Source organism: Oncorhynchus kisutch, linkage group LG17, assembly GCF_002021735.2.
Source record: "Oncorhynchus kisutch isolate 150728-3 linkage group LG17, Okis_V2, whole genome shotgun sequence".
Classification (NCBI taxonomy): Eukaryota; Metazoa; Chordata; class Actinopteri; order Salmoniformes; family Salmonidae; genus Oncorhynchus; species Oncorhynchus kisutch.
In genome coordinates, this window is record NC_034190.2 from 24,274,371 (window position 1) to 24,294,628 (window position 20,258).

General features: G+C 42.0%; 1 protein-coding gene across 2 annotated transcripts; it reads right to left on the reverse strand.

Annotated features, from left to right (window-relative positions):
• Positions 1 to 33: 33 nt before the first annotated feature.
• LOC109907366 (asparagine synthetase [glutamine-hydrolyzing]-like) lies at positions 34 to 20,073 on the reverse strand. 2 transcript variants are annotated; one of them, XM_031793406.1, is made up of 13 exons: positions 19,652 to 19,757; positions 18,462 to 18,717; positions 16,584 to 17,096; positions 6,016 to 6,256; positions 5,513 to 5,698; positions 5,031 to 5,132; positions 4,677 to 4,804; positions 3,785 to 3,911; positions 3,376 to 3,482; positions 3,043 to 3,143; positions 2,797 to 2,878; positions 2,392 to 2,547; positions 34 to 2,268 (listed from the first exon to the last, which is right to left on the reverse strand). In XM_031793406.1, exons 3-13 carry the CDS (start codon positions 16,722 to 16,724, stop codon positions 2,059 to 2,061), a joined length of 1,581 nt encoding a protein of 526 aa, XP_031649266.1. In that variant the 5' UTR covers positions 16,725 to 17,096; positions 18,462 to 18,717; positions 19,652 to 19,757; the 3' UTR covers positions 34 to 2,058. The 2 variants fall into 2 exon arrangements, with proteins under 2 accessions (XP_031649266.1, XP_020360884.1); XM_020505295.2 differs by lacking the exon at positions 16,584 to 17,096 and having other exon boundaries at positions 19,652 to 20,073.
• Between the last annotated feature and the right edge of the window lie 185 nt (positions 20,074 to 20,258).

The following is a 20,258-nucleotide window of genomic DNA, read 5'->3' on the forward strand; positions in this document are numbered from 1 at the left end:
CACAAAAAACAAAACAATAACAAGTGAGATAGATATTGTCAAGGGTGTGGAGCACATTTATTTCAGAAGCAGTTTAATACAGCAGATAGATACTATCACTTTAGACATGTAATGCTATAGTTTCATACATTTCCATCTAGAGTCTAGATGGATTGCAGTTCAGAAAACAAAGTGCAATCAATGCAATATGTTTAGCATCCAAACCTGTTTTGGTCTGAGTGGGCTTCCTTATGGAACCCATTATACCAGCCTGTCCCAATCATGTTTCATCTTCAATTGATTCATGTTGTTCCCAGCGTGATATTCAATCTGTTACACATTCTATCATTATCTTAATGACACGCTCACGCAAGAACACACGCATAGCACAGTTTACGTAAACGTTTGTGAAAATGATTTATAGACCATTATTACGCCATGCCATGGTCTTTGCTCTCTTTAACACAACACACTCCAGTAAAGGACAGTATGTAACGGGCAACAAACACCTCGTCCTTTTGTCATCGTTATTCCAGATAGGTACATTATCTGTCTGATCAGTTTGTGTGGCCACTTATTAAGTACAGAATGGCTAAGTCACATCAGAAGCATTAGCCTTTCTCATATGACATGAGTATGATGACAAGTTAAAACAAAAACAGTGGGGGAGACAAAATGAGTAAGAAATGTTCAAATTCATATCCTGATGAAGGACAAACAATCAAGCTTTCAATAGTTGATTCAATAGTTGATTCAATAAACTGTGAATGTTGTGCCTTTTCCTTTTCAATAAGAAAGATAACTTTGGGGCTTGATCAATGCATGAAAGCTTAAGTTTCATCATAACTGTTCTGACATTTAAAAGATGTTTAAAAGGTAAATTAGTTCAATTAGGGTACCTCTCTGTCAGTTTGGGAGGAGTTAAAGGAGGACATGCTCATTGTAATGGCTGGAATGGCATAAACAGAACAGTATCAAACACATGGCAATCACCTTGGACTATTCCATTCCAGCCATTACAATTAGCCCAGCCTCATCTGCACAGAACTGGACCTGACAAATGTCACCTAATTACAGCAGGCAGGAAAGAAACATTTACTTTATTTTAAAAGGCTGCCTCCTTCCTGTCTGGGTCAGAGGCAAACAGACAGAAATCACAGGTTATATCTAACCTCTGGGTAAGTGGCTTTAAAAAAACACATCTTTACATTACCTGTTATATGCATTCAACTTCATAATAATGTGAATGAGAGGAAAAGACATATTTTGCCAACAGAACTCATTAGGAACGGTTAAGAATTGTGTTAAGGTTTGGCTTATGTCTGAAGCTTATGTAATTTACATCTATATATACATCTGTATTATGTAATCATATCTAGGTATGGTACTATAATGTATGAAAGCATTTCAGTAGTAGTGCTACTGAACCCCAGCGAGATAAACGACAGCATTGTTTATTTAACTAAGCATCATTCCAGTCTTCTAATATTATCGACTATTCCTACTGAAACAAGTTTCCCCAAATCAGAACTGACCCTGTAACTGTAATTCACACTGATCCCAAGAACTAGATGATTCCTGCATAGGCCTGGCACAATTATCATCTAATCATCTAACTGACAATAACTGTGAATAAATCATTTTCATCATAGTCTTAATGCCTTTATTTTAGGAGAAGAGGGGATTCAACTTTAAATTCAAGTAGACATAGTTTATCCAATAGCATTTTGCTAGCAGCACGGTCAGGTTCATTTCCAAAGTTCCAAAGCAGTGTTGTATTCATTAGGTATGTAGTAGCTAAAGATGCATTACAAGGTCAAAAACATTTTTCAACAAAAATTACAATTTGTTACCCTAAAATCCCACAATCGTCACAACTCTAGCATGAGACAAATTCTAGATAGGTTTGTTGTGAAGAGGAGTTGTAGTAATGGTGACAGGGGTAATTGACAGCTGACACGGTCTAGGTTCCAATATCCATACTAGCATACCACTTATAATGCATGCATGCTCAATGGACTGCTTCATTCTAAGTGCTACGCTAGTGAGGGTAATGGAAAAGAGCCACTTGTTTCTGTATCACTGGTCTTTGTCAGGCTTGTAGATGGAGAGGGTTCTGGCTGAGGGGTCTGTAGCATTGATCCAGCGGGGCATCCAGTAGTGGCTGAGCCACTTAGCCTGGCCCGGGTAAAGCTTCTCAAACACCTGGCGGTAGAAGTACGCCTCTTTGGTTCTGGGAGGGAGGAACGGGAATGTCTTAGGAGCTTTCTCCAGATCGTAGTCGTTCACCTTGGAGGAGAGAAAGAAGGAGTCAGAATGTGTGTGTGCATATGTCATGTATGCCAGCGTGCCTGTGTGTGTACGTGCGTGCCTGCTGCATGCATGTGTGTGTGTGTGTGTGTGTGTGTGTACCTCAGACTCCATTTGGTCCTGCAGGCTGTTGTACCAGGACTTCTTGACAGAAGTCATTCCGTCGCTGAAGGCCTCTTTACGTCTCCATAGGATCTCGTCTGGGATCAGGTTCAGACCTTTAAATGAGTCTCTGAGGAGGTGCTTCTCCACTCCATCCTGGTTACACACACACATATATACCCCTTAGTGAAACTGAACCGTGTTTGGAATTATAGCACCGGAATCCTTTACATGTTTGGAAACTGATATTTGCTTCAAGGACTCTGATTTGGATACACAACACTGACAACAATCCCTCAAGAGACTTTTGCAATAATACATTACTTTCATACTCCATTATCTCATCAGAGCCACATCTACAGGATAGGGAGTGAGGATATGGTGATTGGGGCGGAGGAGACTGACCTTAGGTTGCCTCATCTCCTCAGGCAGGGAGAGGTAGTACGCTGTGAATCTGTGGTCCAGGAAAGGCACTCTCAGCTCCAGACTGTAGAGGAGAGAAGAGGAAGTCAGTTAGGTGCCATCTTTAAAACGTACATCTTCTGTAATTATCTATGGCTTCTCAAAAGAAAGAGAGCAGATAGTGGTCTGATGAGTTTGAGGAAAGGATGTAAAAAGGAATGAATGTATTGAAAAAGAAGATGCCCGTGCCCATGTGCAGCGGTTGTGCGGTCGGCTCTCAGGACATCAAAGAGGTAGAGCTCCTTCATCAGACGAACACTCTCCTCTGCTGCTGCCTTGGGTGTGGGAGCCTGGAGCAGGAAGCAACAACTCAGTTCATATTCCCAGACATAACAACTGGTTCCAGGGTTGGGTTCAATTCCATTTTCAATTTAGTCTAACCACAAATTTCCTTTTTATTTCCATTTTTTTTATTTATTCATGCACTTCCTGAATTGACTGCTGCATTCAGCACAACCCTGACTGGTACATGGAAATTGGTGAGTGAGAGAGAATGACATCTCTGATGTGCAACAAACTTACCTTGTGGAAGTAGATGTACCCCTGTGTCAGCTCATCAGAGCCCTCCCCAGAGAAAATCACCACGCTGTCAGTCTTCTCACGGATGTACTTTGACACTAGGTACATGCCTGCAAAATGAGAAAAGATTATTGGAAACAGGATTGAGTTGAAGTAGGCCACACTCACTAATCTCCCAGGATTCCACTAAGATTCAAAACAGCCAATCAGAAGGAAAAGGTATGCAGCCTGACCAGACTCCCTTTGTCCAGGTCAGTGGGCACATTGAGAAGGTACAACAAAACTGTCTAGTTTCTAGGTATTTCACAAATGCGTCACCCTCGTAGCCTATTCATTTAGCTTAAGTGGGACAGCACTTCTGCTTGGTGTTTGGAGATTGAGGTTGATGTAAGACGGGATAGTGTTCTCTCACCGACAGAGGCGCGTATGGTGGTGATGTCATAGGTCTCCAGGTGAAAGATGACCTCCTCCACGGCTTTGAAACCTTCCTCAGGGGTGAAGTTGACCTCGTGGTGCTCACTGCCGATGTACGACGCCACCTGGAACACCACGAGACATTCACCAAGACATTCATTCACGTATTATCTATTTATTGCCTTCAACTTAAGATAATTCTCTTTTCCAATTACGGCCTGACCAAGAGGGAGCAGTGAGTTCACAAGCGGCTACACAAAGGAGTATTTATCATTATATTTGTATTCTATTGTTATTTCTGTATTAATTGAAACGCTCATTTGTAATGGCCTGTGAGCTATTACTGATTATGACGTTATACTGTTATGAAACCAATTGACTAGCCTGCTAATATTGTTGCACTAGCTAAGTCTAGGAGTCCTAGATTTAAGGTGTGCATCTATGTGAGAAATCAGCGTATGAGGACCGTGTTGTATGTACATGTGCCCAGGAGACAGCAAACTTACCAGGATCCAGGGCCGGCTCCGTCCTGACTCTTATGGGTTGGCTAGCCCAAAATGATTATTGTTTGTTGTTGAAAAGGGTGAACAACATAGATACTTACAAAAATAAACTTCTAAAGCCGCTCCAAAACTAAAGATATCAAACAAAAAAAACAAAGGCCGGCAGGCTCTACGGCCACCTCTGAAGGATTCCGCCTGCACCTGATTGCGCTTTATCAAGGCTAGACAGAGTACCTAGACACGGTTGCTGCTGCCCCCTGGGGGATGGAGTGTGGAAGTGTCGAATCATGCTGCTAAGACCTAACCTACACAAACTGTTCATCACAATATCATAATCATTATTATTATAATGCAGTCTCTCTATGGAGGCTGGAGGGAGCCTCTCACCATGCGAGCAGCCAGGATGTCTGGGCTGTCTTCAGCCCCGATAGCAAAGGTCTGGATGGGGTACTTCAACTTCTCCTCTTTGGCCAGTTTGACCAGCATAGCTGCCACCAGACTGGAGTCCAGACCACCTGGTAGAAATATATAGTAACAGTCATGAACATGATTTACTAGCTTATCAAACATGTAATTTGACCTTTGGTGTAATGATAATTAGCAAGTATTATAATGTATTTGCACAGACAAGCATAAGTGAAAAAAGACAAGTAACAGATCTGAAGCATTACTTACGCAAGATTCCATGTGTGACACTACACAAAGAAGACAAAAATACTCTGCAATAGCCATTATTTGTACCTGAGAGAAGACAGCCGATCCTCCTGTGGGCCATGAGGCGTTTCCGGACAGCGTTCTCAAACAACAACCGAATGTTGCTCTTCACTGTCTCTGGGACAAAACCTACAGAAGACAGCAAGAGATCTTACTGTCATCACACAGGGACCGGTCAACTGAATGGTTAAGGACCGGCAAATCAACTCCGACATACTACACATCCAACTCCTATTGTCAGTGACTACAATGATTTCAGTTGGACAAGAGGCTTCATTCATGGCAATACCCTCAATACCAAAAACGTACATCCTGAAACAATAATCAGTAAGCCATTCCTCCCTTCATCTTAGGTGTCAAACAACATGTATCACCTTTCACTGATAGCTAGCTACAGGTAGTGGTACTATTACATAATCAGTAACCTTGACCCACATTATGGTTGCTGTCAATCAAGATGCTGACGTTATGGAAATACTATGGATGTGTGTGTGTGTGTGTGTGCGTACCGGAGGGTAGCATTTCTACCGTGTCATAGACAGCGTGGCTGGGCTCCTGGGTGCAGTAGTGGAAGCGGTCCATCTGAATAGACTCTACCTTCCCAGTGGGCTTCAGGTCAAACACCTCAAAGTGCCCCGGGAGGAACGGAGTGATCTTAGGAGGAGAAGACATGGAGTGGGTGATATCAGTCAGACCTGGGAACAAACACACAATACATGTTTAACAACTAACATGGTAACACTTTACATGACGTTGTTGTTAAACGTGTAGTAACACTATCATTAGACACTACTATCATCTTTAACAAGCTGTTACATTGTACTTTACTAATTGAATTTCAGTTGCATAGCAATAGAATTGAGCCGTTTTTGCAATTACACAATATATATATTTTTTACGCAAACATTAAAGTTAATTCTATTCTGAATAGGGATTGTTCTTTAATCCACTTGTGTAGCAACTAAAACCACTCAACCCCAAATGAGATGTCAAGTAAGTAGTCCCCCCTCACCTTTAGCCTCAGAGCTCACAGCCAGGAAGCCGTTGTCGGTCAGTAGTTTGAACATGGGCCGCACACCATACGTATCCCTCCCCAGGAACACTTTCCTATTGGCTGTGTCCAGGAGGATGAAGGCAAACACGCCGTCCAATAGGGTCGCCATCTTCTGAATGCCGAACCGCTCGTACAGGTGAAGCAGGATCTCACCGTCTACTTTGGTCTGGTAGTCCGTAAACTCAAACTGCTTCTTCAGCTAAAGAAGGACAAATATGAAGAAAAGTATCAGCGTTATTATGAGATAAGACATTACAAGTGGTCATACATGCTCATGACATACACTCCCCTACATATTTATTTATAACATACCGGACCAATTTTTCTCTCCATGTCCCTGGATTTCGACTGCTCTCTGGACATTCATACCCGGATCTCACAGCTAGCTAGCTGCTATCCGTGTGACTATCGGCCTTCGTCGATTCCGGAGCAAACATCAATTATTCCGGAGCTAGCAAGCTCCGTCAATCACTCCTGAGTTCCATCAATCACACCTGGGCTGCAGTCACCTATCCGGACCCGTTTTACTGCTTTCGCGGAGCCCCACCGGGCCTTCACAACTGGACTGCCGACGTTATCTACCCGAAGGAGTTATTCGGCTGGCTCCTCCGTCGCGACGTTACCTGAACGCCCATCTGCGGCCTGCTAACCGTTAGCTGTCTTACCGGCTGCTATCTGAATAGACAATCGGACAATTTTTTTTATATATATATTTTTTTATTTTTTATTATTATGTTTTCTTCTTGGGCCTCTATAACTATATCTATTGTTTTTATTTTTGTTGTTGTGTGATTTGGATTAATCCCCTCTACCACACGGAACCCCACTAATCTACTGACGGAACGCAAGAGGTAGCTAACAACAGACCTCCATCCTATGCTAGCTTGCTACCGATGCCCTGGCTAGCTGTCTAAATCACCAACCAACCTCTCCACTCACCGGACCCTTTTGATCACTCGACTAAGCATGCCTCTCCTTAATGTCAATATGTCTTGTCCATTTCTGTTCTGGTTAGTGTTTATTGGCTTATTTCACTGTAGAGCCTCTAGTCCTGCTCACTATACCTTATCCAACCTATTAGTTCCACCACCCACACATGCAATGACATCTCCTGGTTTCAACGATGTTTCTAGAGACAATATCTCTCTCTTCATCACTCAATACCTAGGTTTACCTCCACTGTATTCACATCCTACCATACATTTGTCTGTACATTATACCTTGATGCTATTTTATCGCCCCCAGAAACCTCCTTTTACTCTATGTTCCAGACGTTCTAGACGACCAATTCTCATAGCTTTTAGCCGTACCCTTATTCTACTCCTCCTATGTTCCTCTGGCGATGTAGAGGTGAATCCAGGCCCTGCAGTGCCTAGCTCCACTCCTATTCCCCAGGCGCTCTCTTTTGACGACTTCTGTAACCGTAATAGCCTTGGTTTCATGCATGTTAACATTAGAAGCCTCCTCCCTAAGTTTGTTCTATTCACTGCTTTAGCACACTCTGCCAACCCGGATGTTCTAGCTGTGTCTGAATCCTGGCTTAGGAAGACCACCAAAAACTCAGACATTTTAATTCCAAACTACAACATTTTCAGACAAGATAGAACTGCCAAAGGGGGCGGTGTTGCAATCTACTGCAAAGATAGCCTGCAGAGTTCTGTCCTACTATCCAGGTCTGTACCCAAACAATTTGAACTTCTACTTTTAAAAATCCACCTCTCTAAAAACAAGTCTCTCACCGTTGCCGCCTGCTATAGACCACCCTCTGCCCCCAGCTGTGCTCTGGACACCATATGTGAACTGATTGCCCCCCATCTATCTTCAGAGTTCGTGCTGCTAGGCGACCTAAACTGGAACATGCTTAACACCCCAGCCATCCTACAATCTAAACTTGATGCCCTCAATCTCACACAAATTATCAATGAACCTACCAGGTACCTCCCCAAAACCTTAAACACGGGCACCCTCATAGATATCATCCTAACCAACTTCCCCTCTAAATACACCTCTGCTGTCTTCAACCAAGATCTCAGCGATCACTGCCTCATTGCCTGCATCCGTAATGGGTCAGCGGTCAAACGCCCGCCACTCATCACTGTAAAACGCTCCCTGAAACACTTCTGCGAGCAGGCCTTTCTAATCGACCTGGCCGGGGTATCCTGGAAGGATATTGATCTCATCCCGTCAGTAGAGGATGCCTGGATATTTTTTAAAAATGCCTTCCTAACCATCCTAAATAAACATGCCCCATTCAAGAAATTTAGAACCAGGAACAGATATAGCCCTTGGTTCTCCCCAGACCTGACTGCCCTTAACCAACACAAAAACATCCTATGGCGTTCTGCATTAGCATCGAACAGCCCCCGTGATATGCAGCTGTTCAGGGAAGCTAGAAATCATTATACACAGGCAGTTAGAAAAGCCAAGGCTAGCTTTTTCAAGCAGAAATTTGCTTCCTGCAACACTAACTCAAAAAAGTTCTGGGACACTGTAAAGTCCATGGAGAATAAGAACACCTCCTCCCAGCTGCCCACTGCACTGAAGATAGGAAACACTGTCACCACTGATAAATCCACCATAATTGAGAATTTCAATAAGCATTTTTCTACGGCTGGCCATGCTTTCCACCTGGCTACTCCTACCCCGGACAACAGCACTGCACCCCCAACAGCAACTCGCCCAAGCCTTCCCCATTTCTCCTTCTCCCAAATCCATTCAGCTGATGTTCTGAAAGAGCTGCAAAATCTGGACCCCTACAAATCAGCCGGGCTAGACAATCTGGACCCTTTCTTTCTAAAATTATCTGCCGAAATTGTTGCCACCCCTATTACTAGCCTGTTCAACCTCTCTTTCGTGTCGTCTGAGATTCCCAAAGATTGGAAAGCAGCTGCGGTCATCCCCCTCTTCAAAGGGGGGGACACTCTTGACCCAAACTGCTACAGACCTATATCTATCCTACCGTGCCTTTCTAAGGTCTTCGAAAGCCAAGTCAACAAACAGATTACCGACCATTTCGAATCTCACCATACCTTCTCTGCTATGCAATCTGGTTTCAGAGCTGGTCATGGGTGCACCTCAGCCACGCTCAAGGTCCTAAACGATATCTTAACCGCCATCGATAAGAAACATTACTGTGCAGCCGTATTCATTGATCTGGCCAAGGCTTTCGACTCTGTCAATCACCATATCCTCATCGGCAGACTCGACAGCCTTGGTTTCTCAAATGATTGCCTCGCCTGGTTCACCAACTACTTCTCTGATAGAGTTCAGTGTGTCAAATCGGAGGGTCTGCTGTCCGGACCTCTGGCAGTCTCTATGGGGGTGCCACAGGGTTCAATTCTTGGACCGACTCTCTTCTCTGTATACATCAATGAGGTCGCTCTTGCTGCTGGTGAGTCCCTGATCCACCTCTACGCAGACGACACCATTCTGTATACTTCCGGCCCTTCTCTGGACACTGTGTTAACAACCCTCCAGGCAAGCTTCAATGCCATACAACTCTCCTTCCGTGGCCTCCAATTGCTCTTAAATACAAGTAAAACTAAATGCATGCTCTTCAACCGATCGCTACCTGCACCTACCCGCCTGTCCAACATCACTACTCTGGACGGCTCTGACTTAGAATACGTGGACAACTACAAATACTTAGGTGTCTGGTTAGATTGTAAACTCTCCTTCCAGACCCATATCAAACATCTCCAATCCAAAGTTAAATCTAGAATTGGCTTCCTATTTCGCAACAAAGCATCCTTCACTCATGCTGCCAAACATACCCTTGTAAAACTGACCATCCTACCAATCCTCGACTTTGGCGATGTCATTTACAAAATAGCCTCCAATACCCTACTCAACAAATTGGATGCAGTCTATCACAGTGCAATCCGTTTTATCACCAAAGCCCCATATACTACCCACCATTGCGACCTGTACGCTCTCGTTGGCTGGCCCTCGCTTCATACTCGTCGCCAAACCCACTGGCTCCATGTCATCTACAAGACCCTGCTAGGTAAAGTCCCCCCTTATCTCAGCTCGCTGGTCACCATAGCATCTCCCACCTGTAGCACACGCTCCAGCAGGTATATCTCTCTAGTCACCCCCAAAACCAATTCTTTCTTTGGCCGCCTCTCCTTCCAGTTCTCTGCTGCCAATGACTGGAACGAACTACAAAAATCTCTGAAACTGGAAACACTTATCTCCCTCACTAGCTTTAAGCACCAACTGTCAGAGCAGCTCACAGATTACTGCACCTGTACATAGCCCACCTATAATTTAGCCCAAACAACTACCTCTTTCCCAACTGTATTTAATTTTTATTTATTTATTTATTTTGCTCCTTTGCACCCCATTATTTTTTTATTTCTACTTTGCACATTCTTCCATTGCAAAACTACCATTCCAGTATTTTACTTGCTATATTGTATTTACTTTGCCATCTTGGCCTTTTTTGCCTTTACCTCCCTTCTCACCTCATTTGCTCACATTGTATATAGACTTGTTTATACTGCATTGTTGACTGTATGTTTGTTTTTACTCCATGTGTAACTCTGTGTCGTTTTATCTGTCGAACTGCTTTGCTTTATCTTGGCCAGGTCGCAATTGTAAATGAGAACTTGTTCTCAACTTGCCTACCTGGTTAAATAAAGGTAAATAAATAAAAATTTGTACAGTGAAGCACCATTTTTTTGCCTCAATACTCCAGCATTTTGGATTTGAGATGAAATGTTTTCTATGAGGCGACAGAACACCACCTTTTATTTGAAGGTATTTTCATACATATCTGTTTTACCGATTAGAAATTAATGTGCCTTATGTATGTTGTCTCCCCATTTGAAGGGGTCATATGTATTTGGACACATTTTTTATAGTTTATTAAATTGTCAAAAGTATAGTATTTGGTCCCATATTCCTAGCACGTAATGACTGCACCAAGCTTGTGACTACAAACTTGGATGCATTTGCAGTTTGTGCCCAATAGAAATTAATAGTAAATAATGTAGTGTCATTTTGGAATCACTTTTATTGCAATTAACAATGGAATTGTTTCGCAACACTTCTACATTAATGTGGATGATACCATGATTACAGATAATCATGATTGAAATCTTAAATAATGATGAGTGACAAAGATCATGCCACCAGAACATCCCATCCTCTCACTACAACAAATAACAGGGGCCGTTAGCATTTTCAGTTGGGGGGTATGCTATTTATGCTTCTGTTACTTTCTCATTTGTCATTTAGTTCCCTCTCAAATGGGCAGAGGGCAAAACGCACACAGATCCCCTACCACATTAAACCCACTCCAACAGAATACACACAGATCCCCCCATCCCAATATCAGACTTAAAGCAGGCATGATATAGAATTTCAGTAATATAATCAAATAACAAAAAGAAACAAAGATATATTCAAACTAAAAGTTTTTAAAAAGGTGATATATTGTCATTTGGGTTGGTTTATGGAGTTGTGAAATTAGCTAGGTCCATGTCTCCTACAAAGGATAGGAAAGGTTGCCAGGTATTATAAAATGTAATTGCGGTCACTCTTCATTATCTAAACGGTACAACAGATATGTATGAAAATAACCTAAAATAAAAAGGTGGCGTATAGAGCCTAGTGAAAAGTTTCAGCTTCACTGTCCACATAAATACATAGGGGAGTGTACATGCTCATGACATACAGGCTGATAATCACAATGGATTGTAGGAAGGGTATGCACAATCAAATCCAACAAACCCAGGGTACATAAGATGTGCAATATAATAAGTTAGTGCATTGTTTTTAAAGACAGAGAAAACCATTATCAATATGATCTTCCTACTATCTTCGCTCCTGGGTCTCAAACTCACATGAACAAAAGATTGCCTAAACTTCTTTGGCCACACACTGGTACCAGTCAAAAGTTAGGACACACCTACTCAACCAAAAAAAAGTGTTAAATCAAAATATATTATAGATTTGAGAATCTTCAAATTAGCCACCCTTTGTCTTGATGACAGCTTTGCACACTCTTGGTAGTTACCTGGAATGCATTTCAATTAACAGGTGTGCCTTGTTAAAATTTTGCTTACTATAGCTATGGAAACAGATGTCATTTTGCTATGTTTTTGTGGAAGAACATTGTTTGCATCCAAGAGCTAGATAGCTTTTTTTTATGACCAGCACTGTAGATGCGCGAGACAACTTTACCAGCATCATAGCATATGTATCGATGAATAGTTGTGACATATGAAATACGAGGGCGTGTAATAACTACGTAAAAAATAATGCATTAAATTATTGGGATATGCAGTCATATTCAGGTCTTGATTGGTCAAACAGTGTTATTTGACATGTCAAACAGTGTTATTTGACATGTCAAACAGTGTTATTTGACATGTCAAACAGTGTTATTTGACACGCAAACACCCAAACGGCGTTACATAGTATGATGAATCCTGGTTTAGAATGAAACGACTGAACAAATGAATGAAACCGCACAGCAAGTAAGTGAAAGAAATAGGTTTTGATTATGTTTTACTAGTAAATGGGGACATATGTAAATACCAACAAAATAACTTTTTGGTTAGTGTGGTGTGTGTGTAAACTTTATTTAACTAGGCAAGTCAGATGAACAACTTCTTCAGGATTGGTGGGTCCGCTGCTGGACGGTTGAGCTAACGTAGACTAATGTGATTAGCATGAGGTTGTGAGTAACAAGAACATTTCCCAGGACATAGCCATACCTGATAATGGCAGAAAGCTTAAATTCTTGTTAATCTAACTGCACTGTCCAATTCACAGTAGCTATTACAGTGAAAGAATACCATGCTATTGTTTGAGGAGAGTGCACAGTTTTGAACAAGAAAAGTTATTAATAAACAAATTAGGCACATTTGGGCAGTAAAACTTTGAACAGAAATGCAAAGGTTCATTGGATCAGACTAAAACTTTGCATACACTGCTGCCATCTAGTGGCCAATATCTAAATTGTACCTGGGCTGGAATAATACAGTCGTGGCCAAAAGACACAAATATTAATTTCCAAAGTTTGCTGCCTCAGTGACTTTAGATATTTTTGTCAGATGTTACTATGGAATACTGAAGTAAAATTACAAGCATTTCATAAGTGTCAAAGGCTTTTATTGACAATTACATTAAGTTGATGCAAAGAGTCAAGATTTGCAGTGTTGACCCTTCTTTTTCAAGACCTCTGCAATCCGCCCTGGCATGCTGTTAATTAACTTCTGGGCCACATCCTGACTGATGGCAGCCCATTCTTGCATAATCAATGCTTGGAGCTTGTTAGAATTTGTGGGGTTTTGTTTGTCCACCCACCTCTAGAGGCTTGACCACAAGTTCTCAATGGGATTAAGGTCTGGGGAGTTTCCTAGCCATGGACCCAAAATATCAAAGTTTTGTTCCCCAAGACACTTAGATATCACTTTTTCCTTATGGCAAGGTGCTCCATCATGCTGGAAAAGGCATTGTTTGTCACCAAACTGTTCCTGAATGGTTAGGAGAAGTTGCTCTCAGAGGATGTGTTGGTACCATTCCTGATTCATGGCTGTGTCCTTAGGTAAAATTGTGAGTGAGCCCACTCCCTTGGCTGAGAAGCAACCCCACACATGAATGGTCTCAGGATGCTTTACTGTTGGCATGACACAGGACTGATGGTAGCGCTCACCTTGTCTTCTCTGGACAAGCTTTTTTTCCGGATGCCCCAAACAATCGGAAGAGGGATTCATCAGAGAAAATGACTTTACCCCAGTCCTCAGCAGTCCAATCCGTTGGTTTCTCAAATGATTGCCTCGCCTGGTTCACCAACTACTTCTCCGATAGAGTTCAGTATGTCAAATCGGAGGGCCTGCTGTCCGGACCTCTGGCAGTCTCTATGGGGGTGCCACAGGGTTCAATTCTCGGGCCCGACACTCTTTTCTGTATACATCGATGATGTCGCTCTCGCTGCTGGTGCTTCTTTGAGCCACCTCTACGCAGACAACACCATTCTGTATACCTCTGGCCCTTCTTTGGACACTGTGTTGGCTAACTTCCAGATGAGCTTCAATGCCATACAACTCCCCTTCTGTGGCCTCCAACACCCTACTCAACAAATTGGCCTGCTCCTCAGTCCCAGTTGCTAATATATGCATATTATTATTAGTATTGGATAGAAAACACTGAAGTTTCTAAAACTGTTTGCATTATGTCTGTGAGTATAACAGAACTCATATGGCAGGCAAAAACCTGAGAAGAAATCCAAACAGGAAGTGGGAAATCTGAGGATGGTCAATTTCAACCCAGCCCCTATTGAATACACAGTGGGATATTGGTTATGTTGCACTTCCTAAAGCTTCCACTAGATGTCAACCGTCTTTAGAAACTTGAATGAGGCTTCTACTGTGATGTGGGGCCGGATGGGAGCGGTTTGAGTCAGTGGTCTGGCAGAGAGCCAGGTCCTGGTCACGCTCATTTCACATGATAGCGACCTGCGTTCCAAGGCTTTTCTTCAGACAAAGGAATTCTCCGGTTGGAACATTGAAGATATACGATAACATCCTAAAGATTGATTCTATACTTAGTTTGACAAGTTTCTTCGACCTGTAATATAACTTTTTGAAGTTATCGTCCGACGTTCGGCTGTGCTAACAAAAGTAGCTACTTGGACATAAATAATGGACATTATCGAACAAATCAAACATTTATTGTGGAACTAGGATTCCTGGGAGTGCATTGTGATGAAGATCATCAAAGGTAAGGGAATATTTATAATGTTATTTCTGATTTCTGTTGACTCCAACATGGCGGACAATTTTTTTTTTCCTGAGCACTGTCTCAGATTATTGCATGGTTTGCTTTTTCTGAAATCTGACACAGCGGTTGCATTAACTTTTTATGGCTGCAGGGGCAGTATTGAGTAGCTTGGATGAAAAGGTGCCCATTGTAAACGGCCAGCTCCTCAGTCTCAGTTGCTAATATATGCATATTATTATTAGTATTGGATAGAACATGCTCTAAAGTTTCCAAAACTGTCAAAATATTGTCTGTGAGTATAACAGAACTGATATTGCAGGCAAAACCCTGAGGAAAATCAAAGTTGTTTCTGTGGACATTATGGAAACTATTTGGAATTTGTCTGCATTGTCGTGACCGCTCTTTCCTGTGGATTTCTGAACATACCTCTGCTTGTTTGTCACGTTATTTTGGATCTAAAAATAATCTTTATGGAACAAAAGGAACATTTGTTGTGTAACTGGAAGTCTCGTGAGTGAAAACATCTGAAGATCGAAAGGTAAACGATTCATTTGATTGCTTTTCTGATTTGTGACCGAGCTACCTGATGCTAAGTGTACTTAATGTTTTATCGTGCGATCGATAAACTTAAACGCTTGGATTGCTTTCGCTGTAAAGCATAATTTCAAAATCTGACACGACAGGTGGATTAACAAAAGGCTATGCTGTGTTTTCCTATATTGCACTTGTGATTTCATGAATACAAATATTTATAGTAATATTTATTGTATGTAGCGCTATGCTATTCAGCGGTTGTTGATGACACTTATCCCGATATTGGGATTGCAGCCATAACAAGTTAAGGAGAGGTATATCTATATTTCCATGTCTAACAATTATATTTTCATCGACATTTGTAATGAGTATTTCTCTAAAATGATGTGGCTCGCTGCAATATCCCCGGATGTTTATGGAACTAGTGAACGTAACGCACCAATGTATACTGAGAATTTTTTATATAAATATGAACTTTATCAAACAAAACATACATGTATTGTGTAACATGAAGTCCTATGAGTGTCATCTGATGAAGATCATCAAAGTTTAGTGATTCATTTTATCTCTATTTGTGCTTTTTGTGACTCCTCTCTTTGGCTGAAAAAATGGCTGGGTTTTTCTGTGAGTTGGTGGTGACCTAACATAATCGTTTGTGGTGCTTTCGCTGTAAAGCCTACTTGAAAATCGGACACTGTGGTGGGATTAACAACAGGATTACATTTAAAACGGTATAAAATACATGTCTGTTTGAGGATTTTTAATTATGAGATTTATGTTGTTTTGAATTTGGCGCCCTGCACTTTCACTGGCTGTTGTCATATCGCTCCCGTTAACGGGATTGCAGCCCTAAGAAGTTTTAAGCACCAGCTGTCAGAGCATCTGACAGATCACTGCACCTGTACATATCTCATCTGTAGATCTACCTCGTCCCCATACTGTATTTATTTATCTTGCTCCTTTGCACCCCAGTATCTCAACTTGCACATCCGACCATTCCAGTGTTTAATTGCTATATTATAATGACTTCGCCACCATGGCCTATTTATTGCCTTACCTCTCTAATCCTACCTCATTTACACATGCTGTATATAGATTTTTCTACTGTATTGTTGATTGTATGTTTGTTTATTCCATGTATAACTCTGTTGTTGTATGTGTCGAACTGCTTTGCTTTATCTTGGCCAGGTCGCAAATGAGAACTTGTTCTCAACTAGCCTACCTGGTTAAATAAAGGTGAAATAAAAAAATAAAAATACCTTTTGCAGAATATCAGTCTGTCCCTGAAGTTTTTCCTGGAGAGAAGTGGCTTCTTTGCTGCCCTTCTTGACACCAGGCCATCCTCCAAAAGTCTTCGCCTCACTGTGCGTGCAGATGCACTCACACCTGCCTGCTGCCATTCCTGAGCAAGCTCTATACTGGTGGTGCCCCAATCCCACAGCTGAATCAACTTTAGGAGACGGTCCTGGCGCTTGCTGGACTTTCTTGTGCGCCCTGAAGCCTTCTTCACAACAATTGAACCGCTCTCCTTGAAGTTCTTGATGATCCGATAAATGGTTGATTTAGGTGCAATCTTACTGGCAGCAATATCCTAGCCTTGCCCTTCTTGTGCAAAGCAATGATGACGACACGTGTTTCCTTGCAGGTAACCATGGTTGACAGAGGAAGAACAATGATTCCAAGCACCACCCTCCTTTTGAAGCTTCCAGTCTGTTATTCGAACTCAATCAGCATGACAGCATGACCAGCCTTGTCCTCGTCAACACTCACACCTGTGTTAACGAGAGAATCACTGACATGTCAGCTGGTCCTTTTGTGGCAGGGCTGAAATGCAGTGGAAATATTTTTTGGGGTATTCAGTTCATTTGCATGGCAAAGAGGGACTTTGCAATTAATTGCAATTCATCAGAACACTCTTCATAACATTCTGGAGTATATGCAAATTGCCATCATTCAAACTGAGGCAGCAGACTGTGAAAATTCATATATGTGTCATTCTGAAAACTTTTGGCCACAACTGTACATTATGGCCTTTCTCTTGCATTTCAAAGGAGATGGTACAAAAAAAGTTTTTTTATTTGCATTTTCTTTACCAGATCTAATGTGGTATATTCTCCTACATTCCTTTCATATTTCCACAAATGTCAAACTGTTTCCTTTCAAATGGTACCAATAAAATGCATATCCTTTCTTCAGGGCCTGAGCTACAGGCAGTTAAGATTTAGGTATGTCATTTTAGGTGAAAATTGAAAAAAGGGGCCAATATTTAAGAGGATTTATTAAGAACAAATTCCTATTTACAATGACCGCCTACCCCGGCCGACGATGGGCCAATTGTGCACCGCCCTATGGGACTCCTAATCACGGCCGGATGCGATACAGCCTAGATTTGAACCAGGGACTGTGGCTTAGACCGCTGTGTCCATGTGTGTGTGTAAACTATTTAACTGTACTAGAACACTTAAAAGGCCCCTAAATATGTTTATTGGTTATCGGTATCTTTTTTTTGGCAAGGAAAATATCGGATATCATATAGGCCAAAAACGTCATATCATATTTTGATGTCTTCACTATTATTCTACAATGTAGAAAATAGTCAAAATAAAGAAAAACCCTTGAATGAGTAGGTGTGTCCTAACTTTTGACTGGTACTTTAAGTCCCTTTGGCAAAAAGATAGTGCCTTTTCAAGAAAAGAGGAGTTGCCTGGCCTAAAGCCATCAACCCACTAACGTTAGTATGTCCCTGCTTCGTGACTAGCAAGTAGAAACTGAATATGTTCCACACCAAAACGTGTCCAGTTCCCAGAGGCCTAGTCCCATCTCAATACCGACAGTTGCCTGTGGTCCAGAAGCTTGGATTCCAGGCTATACCGTATGTGTCTATGGGCCATAACTACTATGTGGTTTGTAGATCTCCTACCCTAGTTTCACGTCACAAATTCCAGGCTATGGTAGGAGATCTACAAACCACACAGTAGTTATGGCCCATAGACACAAGGTATAGCCTGGAATCCACGTAGTTTCACATCACAATTCCCAGGCTATACCTTGTGTCTATTGGCCATAACTACTGTGGGGTTTGTAGACCTATTGAGCCTGGGATTTGTGAAACAATGTGGATTCCAGGCTAGACATACCGTGTGGTGGTTGTAGATCTCCCCGTTGTAGACAAGCCACAGGTAGGGGAACTTCTTGATGCGGATGGGTTGCATGCCATACAGCTGGTCTATTATAGCCAGGCGATGGAAGCCGAAGCAACAGTTTGTGAAGCCGTTGACATTCTCAAAACGAAAAGCGTCTGGGCCCCGGTGGGCGATCTTCATAGCGTTGGTGCACTGAATCGACATGCACTCATCACTGCCAAACAAGGCCCAAATACCACACATCCTGGACCTGAAGAGGTGAGAGAGAGGGGAGGGGGAGGGAAAGGATAAATGGAGAAAGAGACAGGGGGTTAATAAATACATGCAACAAGAGACTAGTGCCCCTTCAGCAACTGTTCTTTTCAAATGTTCAACTTCGATCCCGGCTGTATCACAACCAGCCGTGATTGGGAGTACCATAGGGCGGCGCACAATTGGCCCAGGGTTTGGCCAGTGTAGGCCGTCAGTGTAAATAAGAATGTTCTTAACTGACTTGCCTAGTTACATAAAGGTTCAATAAAATACCACTGTCATACTTTATTACTAAACTATATGTCAAAAAAGTATTATGCTGTGGATTTAATATAATTCAGCAGTAAGTGAGATTTTAAAACATTGCTTTCCAAACTTTGTACTACAGCATTAGCAGATTGACAGCTGCTTGAGTGCTGAATCACATCCAGGAATGCCGATGATAGAATTGGACAAGCCTCACGATAGATGTATTGTAACGACCCTGGGTTTATGAGTGCTGATATCGACTTCACCCCTTGAGCATACTTTTGGGGCACAGTTGATGGCGTGCTGGACTTCGGGCCAGAAGGTTGAGGGTTCGAGACCAGCTCCCTGCCTGTTTCTTTACAGTATCATTGACGTCATGTTACTTAGTATTATTTATCGATTCGTGACACACAAAAAAAAAACACAGTTGGATCCAGATCATTACCCATATATAAAAATGGTAAAAAACCGTTTAGGCAAGTTACACACCGGAAACTGTTTCATAATGTGAGTCCCCATCACATTTAATAAACAAATACTGTGTAAAGGTATATTCCATTTGGCTTTATCATGACGCACAAAACACCCGGCAATAGAAAGAACGAGTAACAGTTATCTCCATACGAGAAATGAAAGACACATTCGATTAAAAGGCATGGCAGAGAGTATACCGAAAGACATACCTTTATTTCGTGGACACAAAAGGGTGAAGCAGAATTATTATTCTCAGCGGCGGAAGATGCAACGGAGAAAAAACTAGTGCACTGAAAACGTACTTCCTGAACTGGAAGATGGGCGTGACTTGCAACATCAGGTTAAGATTACATCAATTTACACTTAAATTTGAGATAATCAGATTTCACATACATTCTAGTTAGTTTTCCAGCCAAAGGTGACATGTGACAATAGACATATGTTCTTATATAAACATAGATACATATATAATGCGAATGGTATTAGATTTCAAAATGGCAAAATGGGGTCAACCTAATAAAAAAAAGGTCTCTCTCGTATGGCTGAGTTCACACAGGCAGCCCAATTCTGATATTTGTTCCTCTAATTGGTGGGGGGAATGACGGACGTGAACAAACGTGAATTAAAATGCGCCGTAATGAATGAGCGGAAACAGACCGCGAGCTTCTACTGCGCGTCAGACAGACCGCTCACGTGCATCAGTCATCGCGCGCGCATGTTGATTTTGTCCAACCACAACAGATGCGAACTGTACACGCAGGTGGAAATATCAAAACGAACTCTGAACCAACTATGTTCATTTGGAAACAGGTCGAA